Consider the following 20,250-nt stretch of genomic DNA (forward strand, 5'->3'; position numbering starts at 1 on the left):
TGCTCAGAGTGGGCCTCTAGTTTTCTCGGAGTTATCAAGAATATCGTTGAAGTCTCCTTTAAGTAGCCACGGTGAGTCTCGAGATGCTGCAATTCCTGTAAGTTCTTCCCAAACTGCTTTTCTTTTTGGTTGTTCAGGGTCACCATAAGTGAATGTAGAATGACAAATTTTCCCTTTGTAGGTGATTTCCATATCAATGTAATTCTTGGAGGATGATAAGACTTGTAAGGAAATATCATTCATCCAAAAGAGTGCAAGGCCTCCACCACCAACACCGTGGGGAGATACAAAGAAATGTAAGTTGTAGTTCATATGGTTCAGATTTTTAAGTACAAACTCATCTGAATTCTTAGTCACCATGATATATAGGATATCTGGGTTAATACGTTTGTGTATTTCCCCTAGTCGTCGAACTGTTTCGGGATTCTCCAGCCCGCAACAGTTCCAGCTCATTATGGCTAAGGAAGAGGGTCTTGTGGATGTTGAAAATCCGCCTTCCTCTTCTTACTTGGTGGAATGATTTTTCTGCAAGGAGCTGCTCTGCTTGAGGTTGGTACATTCTTTGAAGTTTCTGGATCGGTTGAAGTAGTTGGCTGACTCGAATTTGAGATAATGTTCCTTTCCCCTCCTCTCTGGTTGACATTGTTAGTTGGGATTGGTGGTTTAGCTGCTCTGCTTGATGAGGCAATGTCTGTTTTTGATTTTTCAGTTCTGATTCTCGGGGAGTTGTGAACGAGGTGGAACTTCTTTGAGGTTGTTCCCTGGAGGGGGCTTCTGTTGGTGATTTTGGTGGTCTTCCCCTTCTCTTGGCTGCCTGAGTCATGTTGTTAGTGGCAGGCGGAATTTCAGTCAGTTGTTGTTTCGTGGTGTTAGCCTCTTGACTTGCCGCGGTTTGAAGATTTGTCTGGCTCATCAGGGGTTGAGTTTGGGGGTTTCTTCCAGCTAATATCAAGGCCGCAGTTTCTGCCATCATTCCTCTTTGTTCTCCCTCTATTACCCTTTGCAGGTGTGCAGCACTCTCTATCAGATCAGGGTAGTTGATGTAGTTTGTAGTGACTTCCTAGAGTTCCTCCATGATCTTCTCAGTCTCGTTCCGTGGTGGAGGGGTGACGGGGAATGCCTCGAGAGCCAGGTTGACTTTCATAAGAGGGCTCCTTATGGCTGATACTTCAGACTGGTAAGCCCGTTGAGAGGTGGTCGGGTCCTTCCTTTGCCATATAGGCTCTTGGTGGTGAGTAGGTGAGTCTCTCTGATAGGTTTTTTGTTTCTGTTCGATGAGCTGTTGATCATATTCAGAGTTGTGTGGGTAAACTTTCTTTGATGTCGCAGATCTATAGTAGGAGTGAGAGTCAGAGACAGTTCTGTGTCATCTGTAGTGGTTTGAGGGGTCGCCTCGTTGGTATCTGCTGTAAGAGTTCGAGACCTATCGGTGTCCTCCTAATTCTCTTTGAGATGGCCTTTTTCCAAAAGTTCTGCCATGGCGGTCAAGGCGTTGGCTGTAAGATTGTTCCCCCGTTTTTGCGTTTTTGTTGTGTTGTCCATCTTTATTCTGGTCCAAGTGTTCTGACTGGTCGAGCTGTTGAGGCTTGTTACGGTTGTGTTTTGCAGGGCAGTATCTTTCCTTTATGAAGTTTCACCTTTCCATTATGAAATTGTTCAATATGTTTTAAATGTGTATTTGGCTCTAAAGGTTCATTAGGTTTTGTAGGTTTTGGTTGTACAACTCCTTCAAAGACCTGTTCATCAGGAAGATTTATTTTTTTCTATTGAATAGATCTTGGATTGTGGAGTTCGATCTCGAAAAATTTGTTTGTAGTAAGAGGGTTTCACGCTTTTTACTCGAAATTTTTACTTTTGAAGAGAAAGCACTCATCATAGCTATAAAATGAACTCTAATAATTATAGCAATTGGAATAGATCCTTCAATCATTTCATTATTGTGAGTTTTGACTTGTAAAACTAGAGATTTTAAGGTATTTTTATCTTTTAAAGCTACTGTAAAATTTGGATAACAATCAAATGAAATTGGACCAGTACACAAACTTGACTCATAGAGCTTAATAATGAATCTTCAAATATTTTAAGTCTTGTATCTCGTAAAGTAGCTAAAATTGAAGTGTTTAATCCTTCTTTTGAAGGTGGTTTAATTCCAACTTAAACTAAACCAATATGTATATATTTGAAATCGTTTTCTATATGTCTTTTTAGAGAATTTTCTGAAAACAAATGAATTATTTCAAAAGGTTCTGTAAGTTGTATATCTTTCTTCAGTTTTAATTGAGTAATCAGTTCTTAGAAAAATTAATTTTGAGATTTGTAAAATTTGTTCTTTATGAACTTTTGGAATTTTCCAATTATCAATTGAACCTTGGAAATCATCTATAGTTTTTTCATGACTAGTGATGACTCCTTTTGAATTTCTAAGAGTATTTCTATCAGACCTAGAAGAAGAAGCGGACTCGGAGCTGTTTGATGTTGATTTTTTAAATAAACTCATTTTAGTATTTTAAGACAAATAAATTTTATGATTCTTTACAATCATGTCTAGTAATAATGGGACTTATAACCCTTTCTTAGACTGGCTAAAACACTCAGGAGAATAAAATTCTTTTTCCAAAATATATATATATATATATATATATATATGTTTGTTTTAGTGATCACTTCAATACCATTCTCATTCATTTATTTTTCAGTGACAATAGTCATTGTTCTTTATTAGCTAATGATCATAGTCACCACTTTAGCTATAGGGATTTTATTCTCCTTAATTTTGTAGCTAGTATAATCATTGCTCTGCTTTTGGTAGGCTTTGCCTTTGATATCTTGGTAGTGATTGTCATTACTTTCTTTCTGAGGTTTCGCCTCTGACTTCTTTGGCAGCAATACTATTTTCTCTTAAGAGACATTGTCTCTAGTTTTGTCTCTTGGTATTGTCGTATTGACCATCGCCAATTTTCTTAAGATTTTTCTTATTTTCTTTTTCTGCAAAGCTTTTCCTCCTTAAGAAGCTTTACATCAGTATACTTTGCAGTGATAGTATTCGCTGCTTTATACTCCTTAGGAGATTATGTCCCCAGTAAGCCTTCCGTCACTTAGTTTTCTTAAGAGGCTTTGACTTTGGCTGCGTAAAGTAGTGAGTCATCACTACTTTTTATTCTTAGAGAGATTTTTTGTACGGACCATTTGTAGTTCTTACTTTTTTAGGTGGTGTGTAACCGAACCTAACGCAAGTGTCCGATGTTCGACATTTTATTCTAGTATAATTTTTCTAATGATGTTACCCTTTCAGGCTTTCAGTTTAGCGTTGCTCGCTGAACATCACTTTAGGGTTAGTTCCTAGAAATCGTAATCACTTTATTTTCCATTGAGGTCGTGCCTTTAGGTTGGCAATGACATACCAGACGACATCAGCCGTGGTCGCTGCTTGTCATGCTCTTAGAAGGTGTTACCTCTTATTCTATTGGCATTGACCATGGTTGTTCCATGTTAATGCCTTTTTTTTTTTTTGGTTGAGTAGTAACTGTCGGCTGTCTTTTTGAGACAGTTTCAACTTTTTGATAAACTGACCGTAGTGTCTAGTTTTCATTTGTTTGGAGGTCATGCCTTTGAAGTTTTGTAATGAGCATTCGATGCTCTTGTTTTATTTTTCATTTAAATGATCATCATCACTTCTATTTCTTGGGAGGCATTACCTCTTATTCGTTATGCAGTGACGTAGTCACTGATTATTCAATGGTTAGTGACTGTAGCCATCAATCATTCTCGGGAGATCATTGCCCCCCCCCCCCTAGTATAATATTATTCAGTAGCAATTGTTAGAGCAGCTCCATTAAACAAAATTAATTTTTTAAATTATAAAAATATTATAAAATAAATTTAATTCATTAATTTAAATTACAAACACATACAAAATACATTAATAAACAGAGAAATACAAAACAGAAAAATCGAAAAAAGAAAAGTTAAAATTTTAAATTCAGCATAACCATTAAGATTCTGTAATCTAACCCACTAAAAACCTTCGATTCGACATGCAGTTATATATGAGAAAGTGTAATCGGTGTAAGAATAATCCAATAAACCCAATTCATCTAAGAATTATGATGAACCAAATCAGAAAATGTAGAAACAAAAAAAAAAAAAACTTTACCGGCATAAACAGAATGAGATGACTCTCGATTCTACCCAAAAATCTCTCAAGCTTCGCCGCCATGATTCTCGATTTCACATGCATGAAAGAGAGAAGGATGCACCGATAGATAATCTTGAAGCTTCGCCCGATATGTTCTGAATTTTTTTTTCTTTCTTTCCAGCAATAATACCAGAAGAAGAGAGATAGATAAATAGAAAAAAACAAAAAAAAACAAAAAAAAATTCATCTAATCAGACCTTGCCACGTCATGGTCTCTTATGGGTCTCTCAATTCCTCTCATGAGAATCGGTTCTCATCAATTAGACTATTTAATCTTTTTTTAATGCCAAATTAACATGAGAAACTCTTAACAGACCCCCATTGGAGATGGTCTTATGAGGGTATGTTGGCACAAAAACATATGTACTTTGATTTAAAAATAAATCAAAAAGACTCAAATGTTAACATATTGTCTCTTAGCTAACAACCAAGCTGAAGGGTTTATAGGAGATGTGTTCACATTTGATTGGTTGCAGATTTTTTTGTTTTTTGATTGAAAAACTCATTTTTCTCTAAAATTACAGAAATATTAATAAAATAAAGTTAACAACTCTAATAGCAAGTTGACTGCTGGAGGTGCTCTTACTACTATTTTCTAAAATACCTTTTTGTAGCCAAATTGTGTTTTTCTTGTCTTCTAGATATTTTTTGAGTAAACTACAACAGTCATTGATATTTTGGCGATTAACGCTTTCTTTCATAGTGGCTGTAGCCACTTCTTTGTGAATTGTGAGCAATTGTGATTGATTTTTATTCTTATTACAGAGACTTTGTATTCTCTGTATTGTAGCAACCAAGGTCGCTGCTAGTGGTTGGTAAACATTGCCTCCGACTTTTTTTAGCAATGACTATCGGCAATAAGCTTTGTCAAGGTTTCTTTTATTTTTCAAGAAACTTGGCTTCAGGTCTTCACTTTTATTTTTCTAGAAGCTTTGCTTCAGGTCCTTTCCTTTTTGCGTTGACCGTAGTCAAGCGGGAATGTATTGGTTATAGATGTTTGGCATCCATTTAGCTACAATCACCAATTTTATTCTGTAGTAGGCTTTGTGTAGCACACTAACCCGGATTTTACTTTTTAACTAACATTTAGTCAAATTTCGGTCCGGATTTTATTTAGCATTTTCTTTACTTTTTCGCATTTCTAGTTCAGACAAGACTTAGCCGTACATAAGTGAATTAACAACAGAATACTTTAATTAAACCAAGGTTCTAGTACAATGATTGTTCGCATCGAAACTAGATGTTAACTGCCATATCCTACCATCCCTTCATTCACAGCCTTAGTCTGCGCACGTTGATCAGACATTATCTTTACTTGAATCCATAAAAGGAGGCATAAGAAAACAGAACTGCTTAGTGAAAGCGGTTATCCCGTCTCACCGAGCCAAAGTATAATCGCATCAAACAAAGATCGAGCCCAATGCTCATCAGAAATGGAAAACTATCCGCGCATGATCATTCACGCTTACCAGCCAATCATCCCGTAACCAGACTAGCCTCGGCAAGCAACATAGCCGCGAGAGACTAGCCTGATCCAGATCGCTGTAAGGTGAATCGAATACCGCGGTAGCAAGCAGAACATGTCATGACAAGCACAGAAATTACATGCAACCAACTACCAACTAGAATCTAAGCAAGAATACGACCAAACTAGCCCACGGTCACACACTCACCTTAGCTTTTCTCAAACAGATTCGGTAAAAACAGATTTCTCGATCGCTCAGACTTGTTCCCATGATCGCTCGGCTGAATCCGGATCACGCTCGACAGAATCATAATCGCTCTCGGATACAATCTGATATCTCTCAGCTAGACAGACATTCTCTCGACTAACATCTCTTAAAACGGTTTCTCTCAATCTTTCTGAGTTCTTTGGTCGCACGAAGAAGAGAAATTGAGCTAGAAGCCTTAACTATATTGGCACTCCCTTGGTTTTCCGCAGAATACCGCCCCGAAACCGTTTCCGCGCCAATCCTCACACTCTTGCGGCTAATAACCGCTCCCGCGCACACCCGAAGTTGACAAAGGCTGTCTGCTCCCGACCAACCTTGTCCCAATTCCGACTAAGTCCCAAAAAACTCGGTTTGTCGGAAAAACCAGCTAAACTTCCCGAAAATTCTGGCCAGCTGATTTTTGCTCGACAAAACTTGATTTAGCTCGGCAAATATTAGACTCAGCTCGAAATTACCTGACTAAACCCAATTTCCTCCGGCTAAACCCATTTCCAGCCTTCCTTAGTTAACCCCTGATTTTTCCACATTTGCTCTACATAACTCATCACTACCTTATCCAATCTTTCCACTTGGTAAGGTTTTTCCCAACACGGATGTTACACTTTGCCTATGATTTTATTCGCGGCAACCATAGCCATTGCCTAGTAGTTTTTTTTTTTATTATTGTAGTCGATGCATGTCTTTTTTACACAATGATTGTTGATTATGATATTCAACTGTTCGAGGTCGGTTCGGTAATTTGAGTTCGAAAAAGATTAAGTTGATTAGATTTTATTAAATTCTCAATTACAGTTCGTTCAGTTCGGAGGTCTCTCGACGAACTCGATACAATATTCAGGTCTCTATTCTCCGGGTCCGAAAAGTCCCTTTCTACAGTAACAATTCTACTATTTATAGTACATGAGTGAGGAGACGTTCTAAGGCTTCTCGTTCATCTCTCACCGCCTCTCGTCGCTGGGCTTCTTTATTATGGGCCACGTTGTCAGGCCAGGCCCATTTCGGCTAAGACCATCGTAAACCGGGGTCAATTGGGCCGGTCTCGGTCTTTAACCGGTCCGGACCGGGGAGCGGAGCGTACCACCAACCCCCCAGTTCGGTAAATGGACCTGACTGACTTCTGCCGAATTAGAGTTGGATCGGTTATAGGCCGAGGTCGGTGACGTGGAGCTCTCGTCTTACACCCTCCGTCATCCTTGGTGTCTTGGCAAGGGTACTTTAGTATTTTCGCTTGCGGGGAACTGAAAAGATGCGTCGATTTAGGCGAGAAATCGAGACGTTACGAGGCGCAGAACTCGAGAAGTTGCAATGATTCGCTCTTCTTCTATAAATAGGGTTCAGCTCTCCCCATTTTCTACTTTCGCTCCTACTGCCAAGGTATTTGCTCTCCCTTCTCTCTAAATTTTCTTCTTTCTCTCTCTAGAATTTCCGGTTGCCGTCCGCCGTGCTCTCTCGTCGACGATCATTCTCTCGAGCTCTCCGACGATGTCTTCCGACTCTTCTTCCAATTTCGAGGCCGCGATTCTTCCCGAACACCGCAGGGAGGAAACTTCTACCGAGATGTCGAGCTCGGGATCTACGGAGCATTCCTCAAATGCTTCTCTGGTTCGGAAGAACTCCCGGGTCGTTGAGGTCAACTCTGGTAGCCGAGTTCTGATTCGGGCTCCGGAACGGATGGATCAAAATCTCCGCGAGCCCGAGGTCCAAGTTCCTGCTGATTTGGTCCTGGGACGGGAGCCTGAAGTGAAGACAGACGAAGACGTTCCACTGCGCGAGGTCGGGGATGGAGGAGCGCAGGATCCCAATGATGACGACATGATGCTGATCGCGGATCGGCCGTGTATATGCGCCCCGGTAAAATCCACATTGTCATCTCCGGAGACAGTTCAGGCTGCTATGCTGATCGGCGGAGCTCCTCCCGGAATCATTATCCAGGTTCCCGAACCGGATGAGCGCCCGTGGGATGCACCCGAGGACTTCATCTGCGTCTACGAAGCTTATTTCCGCGAGGCCGGGTTGAAATTTCCCCTTCCTCGCTTGTTGTTCGCTTACTGCAATCGTCGCGGCTGCGCGATCTTGCAGCTTCAGCCGGCGTTAATAGTGAATTTTGTCGGGATTCTCCAGCTCGGGCGCGACATCCGGGCTCACATCAACGTGGCCCAATTCGAGGAGCTCTTTATTATGAAGGTCTCGGCGGCGAAGAGTTGGTTTCTGCCGGTGAATTGCAACCCGAAGTTCGACCTGGTGACTGGGAACAAGGCTAGCAAGTTTTCGAACTGGGATCAAAACTACTTCTTTGTTCGCGTGGATTCGGTATCTGCTGAGAATCCGGAGAGCACGTTCCGGACTGGCTGGAGTGTCGATTTCGGTACATATCTCACGGTTAACTCCTCTGTTTTTTGGTCGGTACTAACAAACGTTTTTATGCTTATGTAGATCGCCACATTCCAGGGTTTATCCAACGCTCTCTTACATCCGACCTAGCGAAGCAGCTTAGTATCACTGGTCATCGCCGTTGGCCACTAGCGTATCGGGAGAAGATCGATCGCCGGATAAAGAGAGCTCAAGACAGAGGTATAAATCCTTGACTTACTCTGAAGTCGTTATTTCTTATCTGTACGGGTTGTGGTAATCATACTTGTCTTTTTGTAGCCAAATCAAGGGCTGAACCCAGCTCGTCGAGGCCGGTACCGAAGAAGAAGAAAACGAAGAAAATCAGCAAGTCAAGTCGGAGTAGGATGACGTTCGACAGATCAGATATTCCCATGATGAATTTTGGGGCTGACGAGGAAGATGATAATGCCCCGATCGATATCGTCGGTCTCGACGGGAACGAGGCCGGTGATGGCGTTGGAGCCGCTGTCGGGGACAAGGTCGACAATGTCCCGGTCGGCTCGGTTGATCCTCTGATCCCGGTTGCGGAACCGGAGGGCGACGAGGCGGGAACTAGTGTTCCTGAGGCGATTCCTCAGCCCCAAATAGAGGAAAGGGAAATTGGTGAGCAGGATGAGGACGAGCTCACCATTACCGACCACGCCCGGAGGAAGAAGGGTAAGTCCTCGAAGAAGTCGTCTCGGAGGAGGGGTGGTGATCCCGAGGCGGCTGTGAGTGAGGGGACTCTGGTCCTTCACGAATCACCTAACGCCTCTCAGGTTCCTCTAGCGGATCCGGCTGCTGATACCGAGAACCCGAGGTCGTCCAAGAGGCGTCGGACCTCTGACTCATCCTCCTTCTCAGTCCGGCTCAAGTATAACAAGGACCGGTCTTTCTTCGACGACTCGTCTGCCTGCACCGAGCTCTTCAGGCAGATCGTGCCGGCTTCGTCTCCAATGCCTGAGACCAAAGACCTCTTCCGCCCGAAGTCTTACGCTCGGGTCGCGAGATCTGCCTCTGCCGTAAGTTTCTCTTTGTCTCGAGTACTTAGACGTTTTTTATCTTGGAATGTCTGATTTTGATTTCCATTTTCAGCTCGTCTGTGATACCAACGAGCTCGTTCGCAAGTACGACTCCGAGGTCGAGAGGTTGAGGGGGATAAATGCTGAGATCGCTGCTGAGAAGGCGTCTCTGGAAACGTCGAACCGGGACGAAAAGGAGAGGTACGAGGCTGCTGTGCTGGCATTAGAAGGAGAACACGGCTTTGAAGGAGCAAGTCGAGGCCCTGATGAAGCGGACTGTCGAACTGGAGGGGGATGTGGACGCTCTGTCCAAGTCGTTCAAGACCAGCGAGCTCGAGAGGCAGAGGTATCGGGACGCCAAGTCGAAGAGCAGGAAGATGCTGGCCGCCCTTAGAGGCAAGTGCGAAGGGAAGCTCTCCAAGATGAAGGACTTCATGGACAAGTCCGAACTCCGGAAGGCGCCATTCCTCAAACTCAACCAGGCGACCGCTCTGGTCGGCTTCTGCGACTTCCTCAGGAGGGAGCACAACATGATCGTCCCGCCTCACATCGTGTAGATGTACGGACGGAGGGTTAAGAATTGCACGAGGGAGGTCGATGACATTCCCCTTCCGCGGTTCGAGAACGAAGACTTCCTCCTTCCGAGCGACGACGACCTCATCCCGAGGATTGTGCTTCCACCGGGGACACAGGTTCCAGAGGGCTTGGATCAGTTCGGCTCGAACTCCAAGTCGATCTCGGCTGATCGGGCAGCAAGTCTCAAGAGTCCGGCGTCCGTTGCTCGTCAATGATTCATCCTTTCCTTAGTTTTCTTTTCTTGTTTTTATTTTGATGTTGTAAAGACTATTCTGCCCGCGTGGCTCGGGTTCTACTTGTTGCCGTCTAGTTCGGCAAATTCGGATATTTTAATGAAATGAACATGGTTTCCCTTTATCTCGACTTTTACTTAGAATTTTCTTTTGACATTTCATTGCGGACTTTTGGGAGTTTGGCTTGTTTTGATTAAGTTTGGAGTTCGTGATGTTATTGTGACGATGCGGACGAACTCGGGAAACTCTTTGAACTTGAATCGCGGTTGGCGGATTGCTGTTCGAAAGAGTGAGTGCAGGTTGGGCTCCGGCTTTGAATAGTGGGCACCATGGGGGTGCGGGCGAGACGGATCTCGGCTTTTGAGATTGTATTCGTAGGGAATACTTAGTTTGATCTCCTGGCCGGGGAGTCGATATGTGGAGTTAGTGATAGAAATGAAAAAGATGGATTTTTATTGGATTTTTAGCTGGACTCGAAATCGAGCTGCCTACGTACCCTTTTGCAAGGGATTAAGCCACTCGTAGTTCAGTTTACAGGGGTGAGTTCGGCCGGAGCCGGACTGGTTTTTTTTTTTTTTTTTTTTTTTTTTTTTTTTGGGTCCGCGCTCTTGTTGGCTGGGACTTAATAATAATATCGTTTGAGATTGGCTGAGTTCCAGGATCGCGGGCTCGGCGTTCTGTCGAGCTGCATGAGTTCGTAAACCCCAGGCTTGACGATTCTCATTATCTGATATGGACCTTCCCAGTTCGTTCCCAGTTTGCCTGCATTCAGCTCCTCAGTGTTCTGGAATACTTTGCGTAAGACGAGGTCGCCTTCATCGAAGTGCCGACCTCGAACTTTCTTGTTGTAGTACCGAGCAGCGAGGTTTTGATAGTTCTGAATTCGGAGGAGAGCTAAACAGCGTTGCTCTTCCAAGTTATCAAGGTTGTTGAGCATCATCTGGTCGTTGAGATCGGGATCTTCGGGGAGCACTGAGTACCTTAAGGTTGGAATACTCACTTCTGCCGGGCAGAGGGCTTCGAGTCCGTACGCTAAGGAAAAAGGTGACTGTCCGGTCGATCGTCTGGGAGTAGTTCGGTGCGACCATAAGACTCCGTCGAGCTCGTCTGCCCTGGTACCTTTCTTAGCCTCGAGACGTTTCTTTATGCCGTCCAGGATTGTCTTGTTGGTTGCCTCGGCCTGGCCATTGCCTTGCGGATATCGCGGGGTAGAGAAACTAAGGCGAATTTTGAACTTAGCGCACCACTCATTAAATGTCCCCGCAATAAATTGTGGTCCGTTGTCCGTGACGATCTCGTGCGGGACCCTGTGTCGGCAAATGATATACTTCCAGACGAATTTTTGTACGTCCAGTGCGGTAATCTCCGAGTATGCTTCGGCCTCGACCCATTTTGTGAAGTAGTCGGTCATAATCAAGATATACTGCTTTTGACTTATTGATCGGCATAAAGGGCCAACGATGTCCATAGCCCACCGCATAAACGGGTTAGGGGCCGTACTGGTTTGTAGCAGCTCGGTCGGTACGTTAATCATTGGACCGTGGCGTTGGCACTTATCGCATTTCATGACAAACTTTTTGCAGTCCGCGTTCATCGTCGGCCTGAAATAGCCTGCTTTTTTGATTTTCAGAGCAAGAGATCGACCTCCGGAGTGATTGCCGCCGGACCCTTCGTGGATTTCGCGCATGATTTCGACTGTATCATTCCCGGAAACGCAGGCCAGGAGTACTCCAGATGCACTCCAACGGAATAGCTTATCTTTGTGCATTGTGTAATGGGCAGCCCGGACTTTAAGACGGCGAGCAGCCCATTTGTCGTCAGGGACTTTGCCGTTGAGGAGGTATTCTCGCAGTTCGGCTGTCCAATCTTCGGCGGATTCGCTGTCCTGGTTTTCGCTAGTTGATGGACTGTGGATTCCTTCGGTTATGTGCTCGAAGTCATGATCGGCGGCTAGGTCTTCTAGAGCCTGCTCGGCATTTTCCTTAAGTTCCTGCTCGGCATTCTCGTTCGTTCGGGTCGAGTTCCTGTTTTGTGTACTTACCAAGGTCAGATTTTCGTCGTAGTTCCGTCGGCGAGTAGCAACATTGCATTCCAGCGCGGTTTTGATACTTGGCTCTGAGATACTTTCGACCAGGATCCTTCTCTTCATATGCGGGTCGGAACTGGATGCCAGGGAGGCTAACGCGTCAGCAGATGAGTTCTCGCCGCGAGGGATTTTTCGTGAGCTCGAATATCTCAAATTTAGAGATGAGAGCCTTAGTCGTTGTTACGTACGCATCCATTCGTTCGTTCTTGGTCGTGTATTCTCCACTTAGTTAACTTGCGACAAGCTGCGAATCGCAGAAGGCGTGAAGATGTCGCACGCCGAGCTCTGTAGCCAATCGCAGTCCGGCAAGTAGAGCTTCGTACTCGGCCTCATTGTTCGAGGATCTCGCCGTTTGGGGACTTCAGGCGGATTCCGACTCCTGATCCCCGGTGGGATGACGATCCGTCGACATGCAAAATCCATAGCTCGCGGGGCGGCTGATCGACGACGAATTCTTTAGGGAGTTCGATCAGAAAATCGGCCAGTACTTGGGACTTCGCGCTGGTTCGATTCTTGTATTCTATATCGTACTCGCTTAGTTCGACGGCCCATTTTGCGAGTCGACCCGACTGGCTTGGACTGTGCAAAATGGTTCGGAGCGGCTGGTCGGTCAAGACTGTGATCGAATGAGACTGGAAATATGGTCGAAGCTTCCGAGCAGAAGTCACCACCGCAAGCGCCAGTTTTTCTAAGGTCGGGTATCTGGCCTCGGCGTCACTTAGCGATTTGCTGACATAGAATATGGGACGTTGTTCCCCCCTGTCTTCGCGGACCAGGACACTGCTGACTGCCGATGCGGAAATTGCAATGTATAAGAATAGCATCTCGCCGTTCTCGGGTTTAGCTAGGATGGGGGGAGTCGAGAGATACGTTTTCAGCTTCTTGAAGGCGTCTTCGCACTCGGCGTTCCAAGTATGATGCTTATTACCTCGCAACAACTGATAGAAGGGCAGGCACTTATCCGTCGACCTGGAGATAAACCTATTCAGTGCGGCGATTCGGCCTGTGAGTTTTTGCACTTCCCGTTTAGAAGTCGGAGAAGGTAGGTGGCTCCCGCATTCTTGAGGCCGAACGGCATGACCTTATAGCAGTAGATTCCTCGATCGGTAATGAACAAAGTCTTTTCCCGATCATCCGGATGCATCAGGATTTGGTTATACCCCGAGAAGGCATCCATAAAGGATAACAGTTCGTTGCCAGCAGTTGCCTCTACCAACCGATCAATGTGTGGTAGTGGGAAGCTATCTTTGGGACAAGCTTTGTTCAGGTCGGTAAAGTCGACGCAGATCCTCCACTTTCCATTCTTTTTCTTCACGACTACCGGGTTTGCTAGCCAGTCCGGATATCGAACCTCCGTGATCGAACCGGCTTTGAGCAATTTTTCGACCTCATCGTTTACTGCTCGCGCCTTCTCGGGTCCGAGCTTGCGTCTCTTCTGTTTGATAGGTTTGTATGTGGGGTCGATGTTTAGCTCGTGGCAAGTGATGTCGGGATTGATTCCGGGCATGTCGCTGATATTCCATGCGAATGTGAAGACGTTCTTCTGGAGGAAACTGATGAGTGCTTCCCGGATACTGTTGTCGAGCTCGGCCCCTATGCCGACACACTTTTCTGGATTTGTCTGATCGATGCAGACTTGGTCAACTTGGTTCTGTTTGGGTGGACCGAACTGGCTCTCTGCGGCCGCACGACCTTCCTGAAAGGGGCTTATGACGCACGTCCGTGCGAGACTTAGTTTGCATTCGGTGAGATGGCATAATCGGGACGCGGTCTGGCTTCCTTTGAGGGTGAAAATCCCTGACGGGGTCGGGAATTTGACGCACTGATGGAACGTTGAAGCGACGGCCCTCATGTCGAATAGCCAGGGCGTTCCCAAAATTGCATTATATATCGCCGGTTTGTTGAGGACCAAAAACTTGATCATTCGGGCCGACCCACCGACATAGATGGGTATCTTCACTGTTCCTACTGTTCTTGTTTTCTCTCCGGTGAACCCGGTCAATGATTCCATGTAAGGCTTGATCTCGGAGTCCGGAAAATCCATATTCTTTAATGTTTCTTTGAATATGACGTTTACCGAGCTCCCTGTGTCGATTAATATTCTGCTTACTTTGACATCTCTGAGCTGGAGTTCGACAACGAGGCAATCATTGTGAGGCATGTGCATTCCCCGCAGGTCAGCTTCAGTAAACAACAGCGGCACGGTTGTTACCGTCGTTTGGGGCTGCGAACTCGATGCCTGCCGGCTATATTCTTTGAGGGCTCGGACGGAGTATTTGCATGATTCGAGGGCTCCCATAATCATATTGACCTTCTTCCTGGTTTTGGGGACGTACGCCTCTCTATTAGGTGCTTCGCGATCTCGTTTAGGGGGAGCAACCTGCTCTTCATCAGAGTCGGCTGCCTAAGCGGCTTCTTGATTGCCAGGTTTGTTTGGTCGCATGTTCGGCCGCCGAGGTCCTGGTTTGGGCAAATCTGCGGTGTCGATCTCGCCCTTGCGGAACTGTTGAAGTAAGAAGTCCCTCAAAATGTCGGCATTCCTCTGTGCTATGCCCATATCGCTCGTGATACTCGCAAAAACGTTCACTCAGCGGCGTGTCGTCCTCCTTGTGCCACGTGTTCCAAGATTTTGGAGGTCGTCTTGTCCTTTGGTTCGACGGTCCTGCCTGGTTCACTACTCCGCGTGATTTCCCGGGCTGGACCTTCGTTTCCGAGCTCTCTTTGGGGGTTGGCGTTTGTCCTGGCTTCGTCGTTGAATACTGCCGTGATGAAGATGTTTGACTTATGAAGCGCGTCCTCGAGGGTGAGCGGTCTGTTCCTGCGAAGCTCTTTGTGAAAGGGGGATTTGTACCATGTTCTGATACAGAGCTTCGAGGCGGCTTCATCGTCCACCGTACAGTGTGCTACGATCTGTTTGAAACGTGCCATGAAATCTCCGAGCGACTCATTCTCACCCTGTGATATCTCCCACAGCTCGGAGTTACGAGTTTTCTGCCCGATAAACATCGAGAAATGTTTTGCGAACTTAGTCGAGAGTTCCTTGTAGTTGTCGATGGAATCGGCTTCCAAGCTTGAAAACCAATCTAGAGCTATAACTTCGAGGTGTTCGACAAACAACTGGCATTGAACCGCGTCCTTCTGTTCGGCTGAGGTGAACTTCAGTCGGTTAATTACGATTCTGAATGAGGTAAGGAAATGTCTCGGATCGGAGTTCCCCTCGTACGATCGTAGCTTAAACTTTTCTAAGTTTGGGACGGGGATGTTGGTGATCCGGGAAGTGAACGGTGTTTTCTGTGCTTCCTGGATTACGCGGTCGATTTCGGGTGCCGAGCTGGTGGCTTGGTGAAACTTTGAACTGATCTCTCGCAGTTGAGCCTGCATCCGCTTGATTTCCAGGTCGCGCGCTGTCGGTTGAGCTCGCACGTGCTGAGATGGGCTCTCTGTCCGCTGGTGTTGCTGAACTACTGACCACGCCACTGTGCACTGCAGATCTCGCTCTTCTTGGAAATCACTAAAGAGGTTCCGTCTTCTAATCGGACTCTCTTGCTGTAGGTTGGAGATCTGTGCGGTGAGGGTTGCGAACTTTGCGTCGTTGCTTCTGACCAACTCTTGCATCTGCGCGGCGAAGGCGTTCATAAGCGCAGTTGGATCGAAGGCAGCTTGAGTTCGGTTTGGTGAGGTTTGGTGAGCCTCGGCGCTTGAGCTCGGCTCCGCCCTGATTTGTTGCGCTTCCGGTTGGGGTTGTGCGGGGCTGCGCTCGTGTTCCTCCATAGGCCCTCCGACCTGGCCCGCAGGTCCTCCGACCTGGGTGGTCTCATCTGCACAGGTCATCTGACTCCCGACCTGGACTGAGGTCGGTTGTCTATCATCATTTGTCATGTCGTCCTGGCCGATTACCGAACCGGCCCCACGGTGGACGCCAATTGTTGATTACGATATTCAACTGTTCGAGGTCGGTTCGGTAATTTGAGTTCGAAAAAGATTAAGTTGATTAGATTTTATTAAATTCTCAATTACAGTTTGTTCAATTCGGAGGTCTCTCGACGAACTCGATACAATATTCAGGTCTCTATTCTCTGGGTTCGAAAAATCCTTTTCTACAGTAACAATTCTACTATTTATAGTACATGAGTGAGGAGACGTTCTAGGGCTTCTCGTTCAGCTCTCACCGCCTCTCGTCGCTGGGCTTCTTTCTTATGGGCCGCGCTCGTCAGGCCAGACCCATTTCGGCTAAGACCATTGTAAACCGGGGTCAATTGGGCCGGTCTCGGTCTTTAACCGGTCCGAACCGGAGAGCGGAGCGTACCACCAACAGTATGCCCCCCCCCCAGTTCGGTAAATGGACCTAACTGACTTTTGCCGAATTATTGGATCGGTTATAGGCCGAGGTCGGTGACGTTGAGCTCTCGTCTTACACCCTCCGTCATCCTTGGTGTCTTGGCAAGGGTACTTTAGTATTTTCGCTTGCGGGGAACTGAAAAGACGCGTCGATTTAGGCGGGAAATCGAGACGTTACGAGGCGCGGAACTCGAGAAGTCGCAATGATTCGCTCTTCTTCTATTAATAGGGTTCAGCTCTCCCCATTTCCTACTTTCGCTTCTACTGCTAAGGTATTTGCTCTCCCTTCTCTCTAAATTTTCTTCTTTCTCTCTCTAGAATTTCCGGTCGCCGTCCGCCGTGCTCTCTCGTCGACGATCATTCTCTCGAGCTCTCCGACGATGTCTTCCGACTCTTCTTCCAATTTCGAGGCCGCGATTCTTCCCGAACACCGCAGGGAGGAAACTTCTACCGAGATCATGAGCTCGGGATCTACGGAGCATTCCTCAAATGCTTCTCTGGTTCGGAAGAACTCACGGGTCGTCGAGGTCGGCTCTGGTAGCCGAGTTCCGATTCGGGCTCCGGAACGGATGGATCAAAATCTCCGCGAGCTTGAGGGCCAAGTTCCTGCTGATTTGGTCCTAGGACGGGAGCCTGACGTGAAGACAGACAAAGACGCTCCACTGTGCAAGGTCGGGGATGGAGGAGCGCAGGATCCCAATGATGACGACATGATGCCGATCGCGGATCGGCCGTGTATATGCGCCCCGGTAAAATCCACATTGTCATCTCCGAAGACAGTTCAGGCTGCTATGCTGATCGGCGAAGCTCCTCCCGGAATCATTATCCAGGTTCCCGAACTGGATAAGCGCCCGTGGGATGCACCCGAGGACTTCATCTGCGTCTACGAAGCCTATTTCCGCGAGGCCGGGTTGAAATTTCCCCTTCCTCGCTTGTTGTTCGCTTACTGCCATCGTCGCGGCTGCGCGATCTTGCAGCTTCAGCCCGCGTTAATAGTGAATTTTGTCGGGATTCTCCAGCTCGGGCGCGACATCCGGGCTCACATCAACGTGGCCCAATTCGAGGAGCTCTTTATTATGAAGGTCTCGGCGGCGAAGAGTTGGTTTCTGTCGGTGAATTGCAACCCGAAGTTCGACCTGGTGACTGGGAACAAGGCTAGCAAGTTTTCGAACTGGGATCAAAACTACTTCTTTGTTCGCGTGGATTCGGTATCTGCTGAGAATCCGGAGAGCACGTTCCGGACTGGCTGGAGTGTCGATTTCGGTACATATCTCACGGTTAACTCCTCTGTTTTTTGGTCGGTACTAACAAACGTTTTTATGCTTATGTAGATCGCCACGTTCCAGGGTTTATCCAACGCTCTCTTACGTCCGACCTAGCGAAGCAGCTTAGTATCGCTGGTCATCGCCGTTGGCCACTAGCGTATCGGGAGAAGATCGATCGCCGGATAAAGAGAGCTCAAGACAGAGGTATAAATCCTTGACTTACTCTGAAGTCGTTATTTCTTATCTGTACGGGTTGTGGTAATCATACTTGTCTTTTTGTAGCCAAATCAAGGGCTGAACCCAGCTCGTCGAGGCCGGTACCGAAGAAGAAGAAAACGAAGAAAATCAGCAAGTCAAGTCGGAGAAGGATGGCGTTCGACAGATCAGATATTCCCATGAAGAATTTTGGGGCTGACGAGGAAGATGATAATGCCCCGATCGATATCGTCGGTCTCGACGGGAACGAGGCCGGTGATGGCGTTGGAGCTGCTGCCGGGGACGAGGTCGACAATGCCGTTGGCCTGGTTGATCCTCTGATCCCGGTTGCGGAACCGGAGGGCGACGAGGCGGGAACTAGTGTTCCTGAGGCAATTCCTCAGCCCCAAATGGAGGATGGGGAAATTGGTGAGCAGGATGAGGACGAGCTCACCATTGCCGACCGCGCCCGGAGGAAGAAGGGCAAGTCCTCGAAGAAATCGTCTCGGAGGAGGGGTGGTGATCCCGAGGCGGCTGTGAGTGAGGGGACTCTGGTCCTTCACGAATCACCTAACGCTTCTCAGGTTCCTCCAGCGGATCCGGCTGCTGATACCGAGAACCCGAGGTCGTCCAAGAGGCGTCGGACCTCTGACTCATCCTCCTTCTCAGTCTGGCTCAAGTACAACAAGGACCGGTCTTTCTTCGACGACTCGTCTGCCTGCGCCGAGCTCTTCAGGCAGATCGTGCCAGCTTCGTCTCCAATGCCTGAGACCAAAGACCTCTTCCGCCCGAAGTCTTACGCTCGGGTCGCGAGATCTGCCTCTGCCGTAAGTTTCTCTTTGTCTCGAGTACTTAGACGTTTTTTATCTTGGAATGTCTGATTTTGATTTCCATTTTCAGCTCGTCTGTGATACCAACGAGCTCGTTCGCGAGTACGACTCCGAGGTCGACAGGTTGAGGGGGATCAATGCTGAGATCGCTGCTGAGAGGGCGTCTCTGGAAACGTCGTACCGGGACGAAAAGGAGAGGTACGAGGCTGCTGTGCTGGCCTTTTCTGAAAAGGAGAAGGAGAACGCGGCTTTGAAGGAGCAAGTCGAGGCCCTGATGAAGCGGACTGTCGAACTGGAGGGGGATGTGGACGCTCTGTCCAAGTCGTTCAAGACCAGGGAGCTCGAGAGGCGGAGGTATCGAGACGCCGAGTCGAAGAGCAGGAAGATGCTGGCCGCCCTTAGAGGCAAGTACGAAGGGAAGCTCTCCAAGATGAAGGACTTCATGGACAAGTCCGAACTCCGGAAGGCGCCATTCCTCAAACTCAACCAGGCGACCGCTCTGGTCGGCTTCTGCGACTTCCTCAGGAGGGAGCACAACATGATCGTCCCGCCTCACATCGTGGAGATGTACGGGCGGAGGGTTAAGAATTGCACGAGGGAGGTCGATGACATTCCCCTTCCGCGGTTAAAGAACGAAGACTTCCTCCTTCCGAGCGACGACGACCTCATCCCGAGGATTGTGCTTCCACCGGGAACGCAGGTTCCAGAGGGCTTGGATCAGTTCGGCTCGAACTCCAAGTCAATCTCGGCTGATCGGGCAGCAAGTCTCAAGAGTCCGGCGTCCGTTGCTCGTCAATGATTCATCCTTTCCTTAGTTTTCTTTTCTTGTTTTTATTTTGATGTTGTAAAGACTATTCTGCCCGCGTGGCTCGGGTTTTTTACTTAGTATTTTATTTTGACCGCCGTTTTTAGGCGTTGTACTTGTTGCCGTCTAGTTCGGCAAATTCGGATATTTTAATGAAATGAACATGGTTTCCCTTTATCTCGACTTTTACTTAGAATTTTCTTTTGACATTTCATTGCGGACTGTTGGGAGTTCGGCTTGTTTTGATTAAGTTTGGAGTTCGTGATGTTATTGTGACGATGCGGACGAACTCGGGAAACTCTTTGAACTTGAATCGCGGTTGGCGGATTGCTGTTCGAAAGAGTGAGTGCGGGTTGGGCTCCGGCTTTGAATAGTGGGCACCATTGGGGTGCGGGCGAGACGGATCTCGGCTTTTGAGATTGTATTCGTGGGGAATACTTAGTTCGATCTCCTGGCCGGGGAGTCGATATGTGGAGTTAGTGATAGAAATGAAAAAGATGGATTTTTATTGGATTTGTAGCTGGACTCGAAATCGAGCTGCCTACGTACCCTTTTGCAAGGGATCAAGCCACTCGTAGTTCAGTTTACAGGGGTGAGTTCGG

At 47.1% G+C, this 20,250-nt stretch overlaps 3 protein-coding genes across 3 annotated transcripts; 2 read left to right on the plus strand and 1 right to left on the minus strand.

Moving 5' to 3' along the window:
* Positions 1-7,410: 7,410 nt before the first annotated feature.
* On the plus strand, positions 7,411-9,714 carry LOC112082081 (meiosis-specific protein ASY2-like). Its single transcript, XM_024149173.1, has 4 exons — positions 7,411-8,293; positions 8,362-8,499; positions 8,578-9,320; positions 9,394-9,714. Exons 1-4 carry the CDS (start codon positions 7,411-7,413, stop codon positions 9,712-9,714), a joined length of 2,085 nt encoding a protein of 694 aa, XP_024004941.1.
* A 3,486-nt stretch (positions 9,715-13,200) lies between these two features.
* Positions 13,201-14,514, minus strand: LOC112082082. The gene has a single exon (XM_024149174.1). It carries the CDS (start codon positions 14,512-14,514, stop codon positions 13,201-13,203), a length of 1,314 nt encoding a protein of 437 aa, XP_024004942.1.
* Positions 14,515-16,933: 2,419 nt separating this feature from the next.
* Positions 16,934-19,642, plus strand: LOC112082083 (meiosis-specific protein ASY2-like). Its single transcript, XM_024149175.1, has 4 exons — positions 16,934-17,816; positions 17,885-18,022; positions 18,101-18,840; positions 18,914-19,642. Exons 1-4 carry the CDS (start codon positions 16,934-16,936, stop codon positions 19,640-19,642), a joined length of 2,490 nt encoding a protein of 829 aa, XP_024004943.1.
* The last annotated feature ends 608 nt before the right edge of the window (positions 19,643-20,250 follow it).

This window comes from Eutrema salsugineum, unplaced genomic scaffold (genome assembly GCF_000478725.1).
Source record: "Eutrema salsugineum unplaced genomic scaffold, Eutsalg1_0 scaffold_1, whole genome shotgun sequence".
Lineage (NCBI taxonomy): Eukaryota > Viridiplantae > Streptophyta > Magnoliopsida > Brassicales > Brassicaceae > Eutrema > Eutrema salsugineum.

Coding starts and splice junctions, on each gene's coding strand:
- LOC112082081 (XM_024149173.1), top strand. CDS start 7,411: ATGTCTTCCGACTCTTCTTCCAATTTCGAGGCCGCGATTCTTCCCGAA. Junction 8,294..8,361: donor TGGCTGGAGTGTCGATTTCG/GTACATATCTCA, acceptor ATGCTTATGTAG/ATCGCCACATTCCAGGGTTT. Junction 8,500..8,577: donor AAAGAGAGCTCAAGACAGAG/GTATAAATCCTT, acceptor GTCTTTTTGTAG/CCAAATCAAGGGCTGAACCC.
- LOC112082082 (XM_024149174.1), bottom strand. CDS start 14,514: ATGGGAGCCCTCGAATCATGCAAATACTCCGTCCGAGCCCTCAAAGAA.
- LOC112082083 (XM_024149175.1), top strand. CDS start 16,934: ATGTCTTCCGACTCTTCTTCCAATTTCGAGGCCGCGATTCTTCCCGAA. Junction 17,817..17,884: donor TGGCTGGAGTGTCGATTTCG/GTACATATCTCA, acceptor ATGCTTATGTAG/ATCGCCACGTTCCAGGGTTT. Junction 18,023..18,100: donor AAAGAGAGCTCAAGACAGAG/GTATAAATCCTT, acceptor GTCTTTTTGTAG/CCAAATCAAGGGCTGAACCC.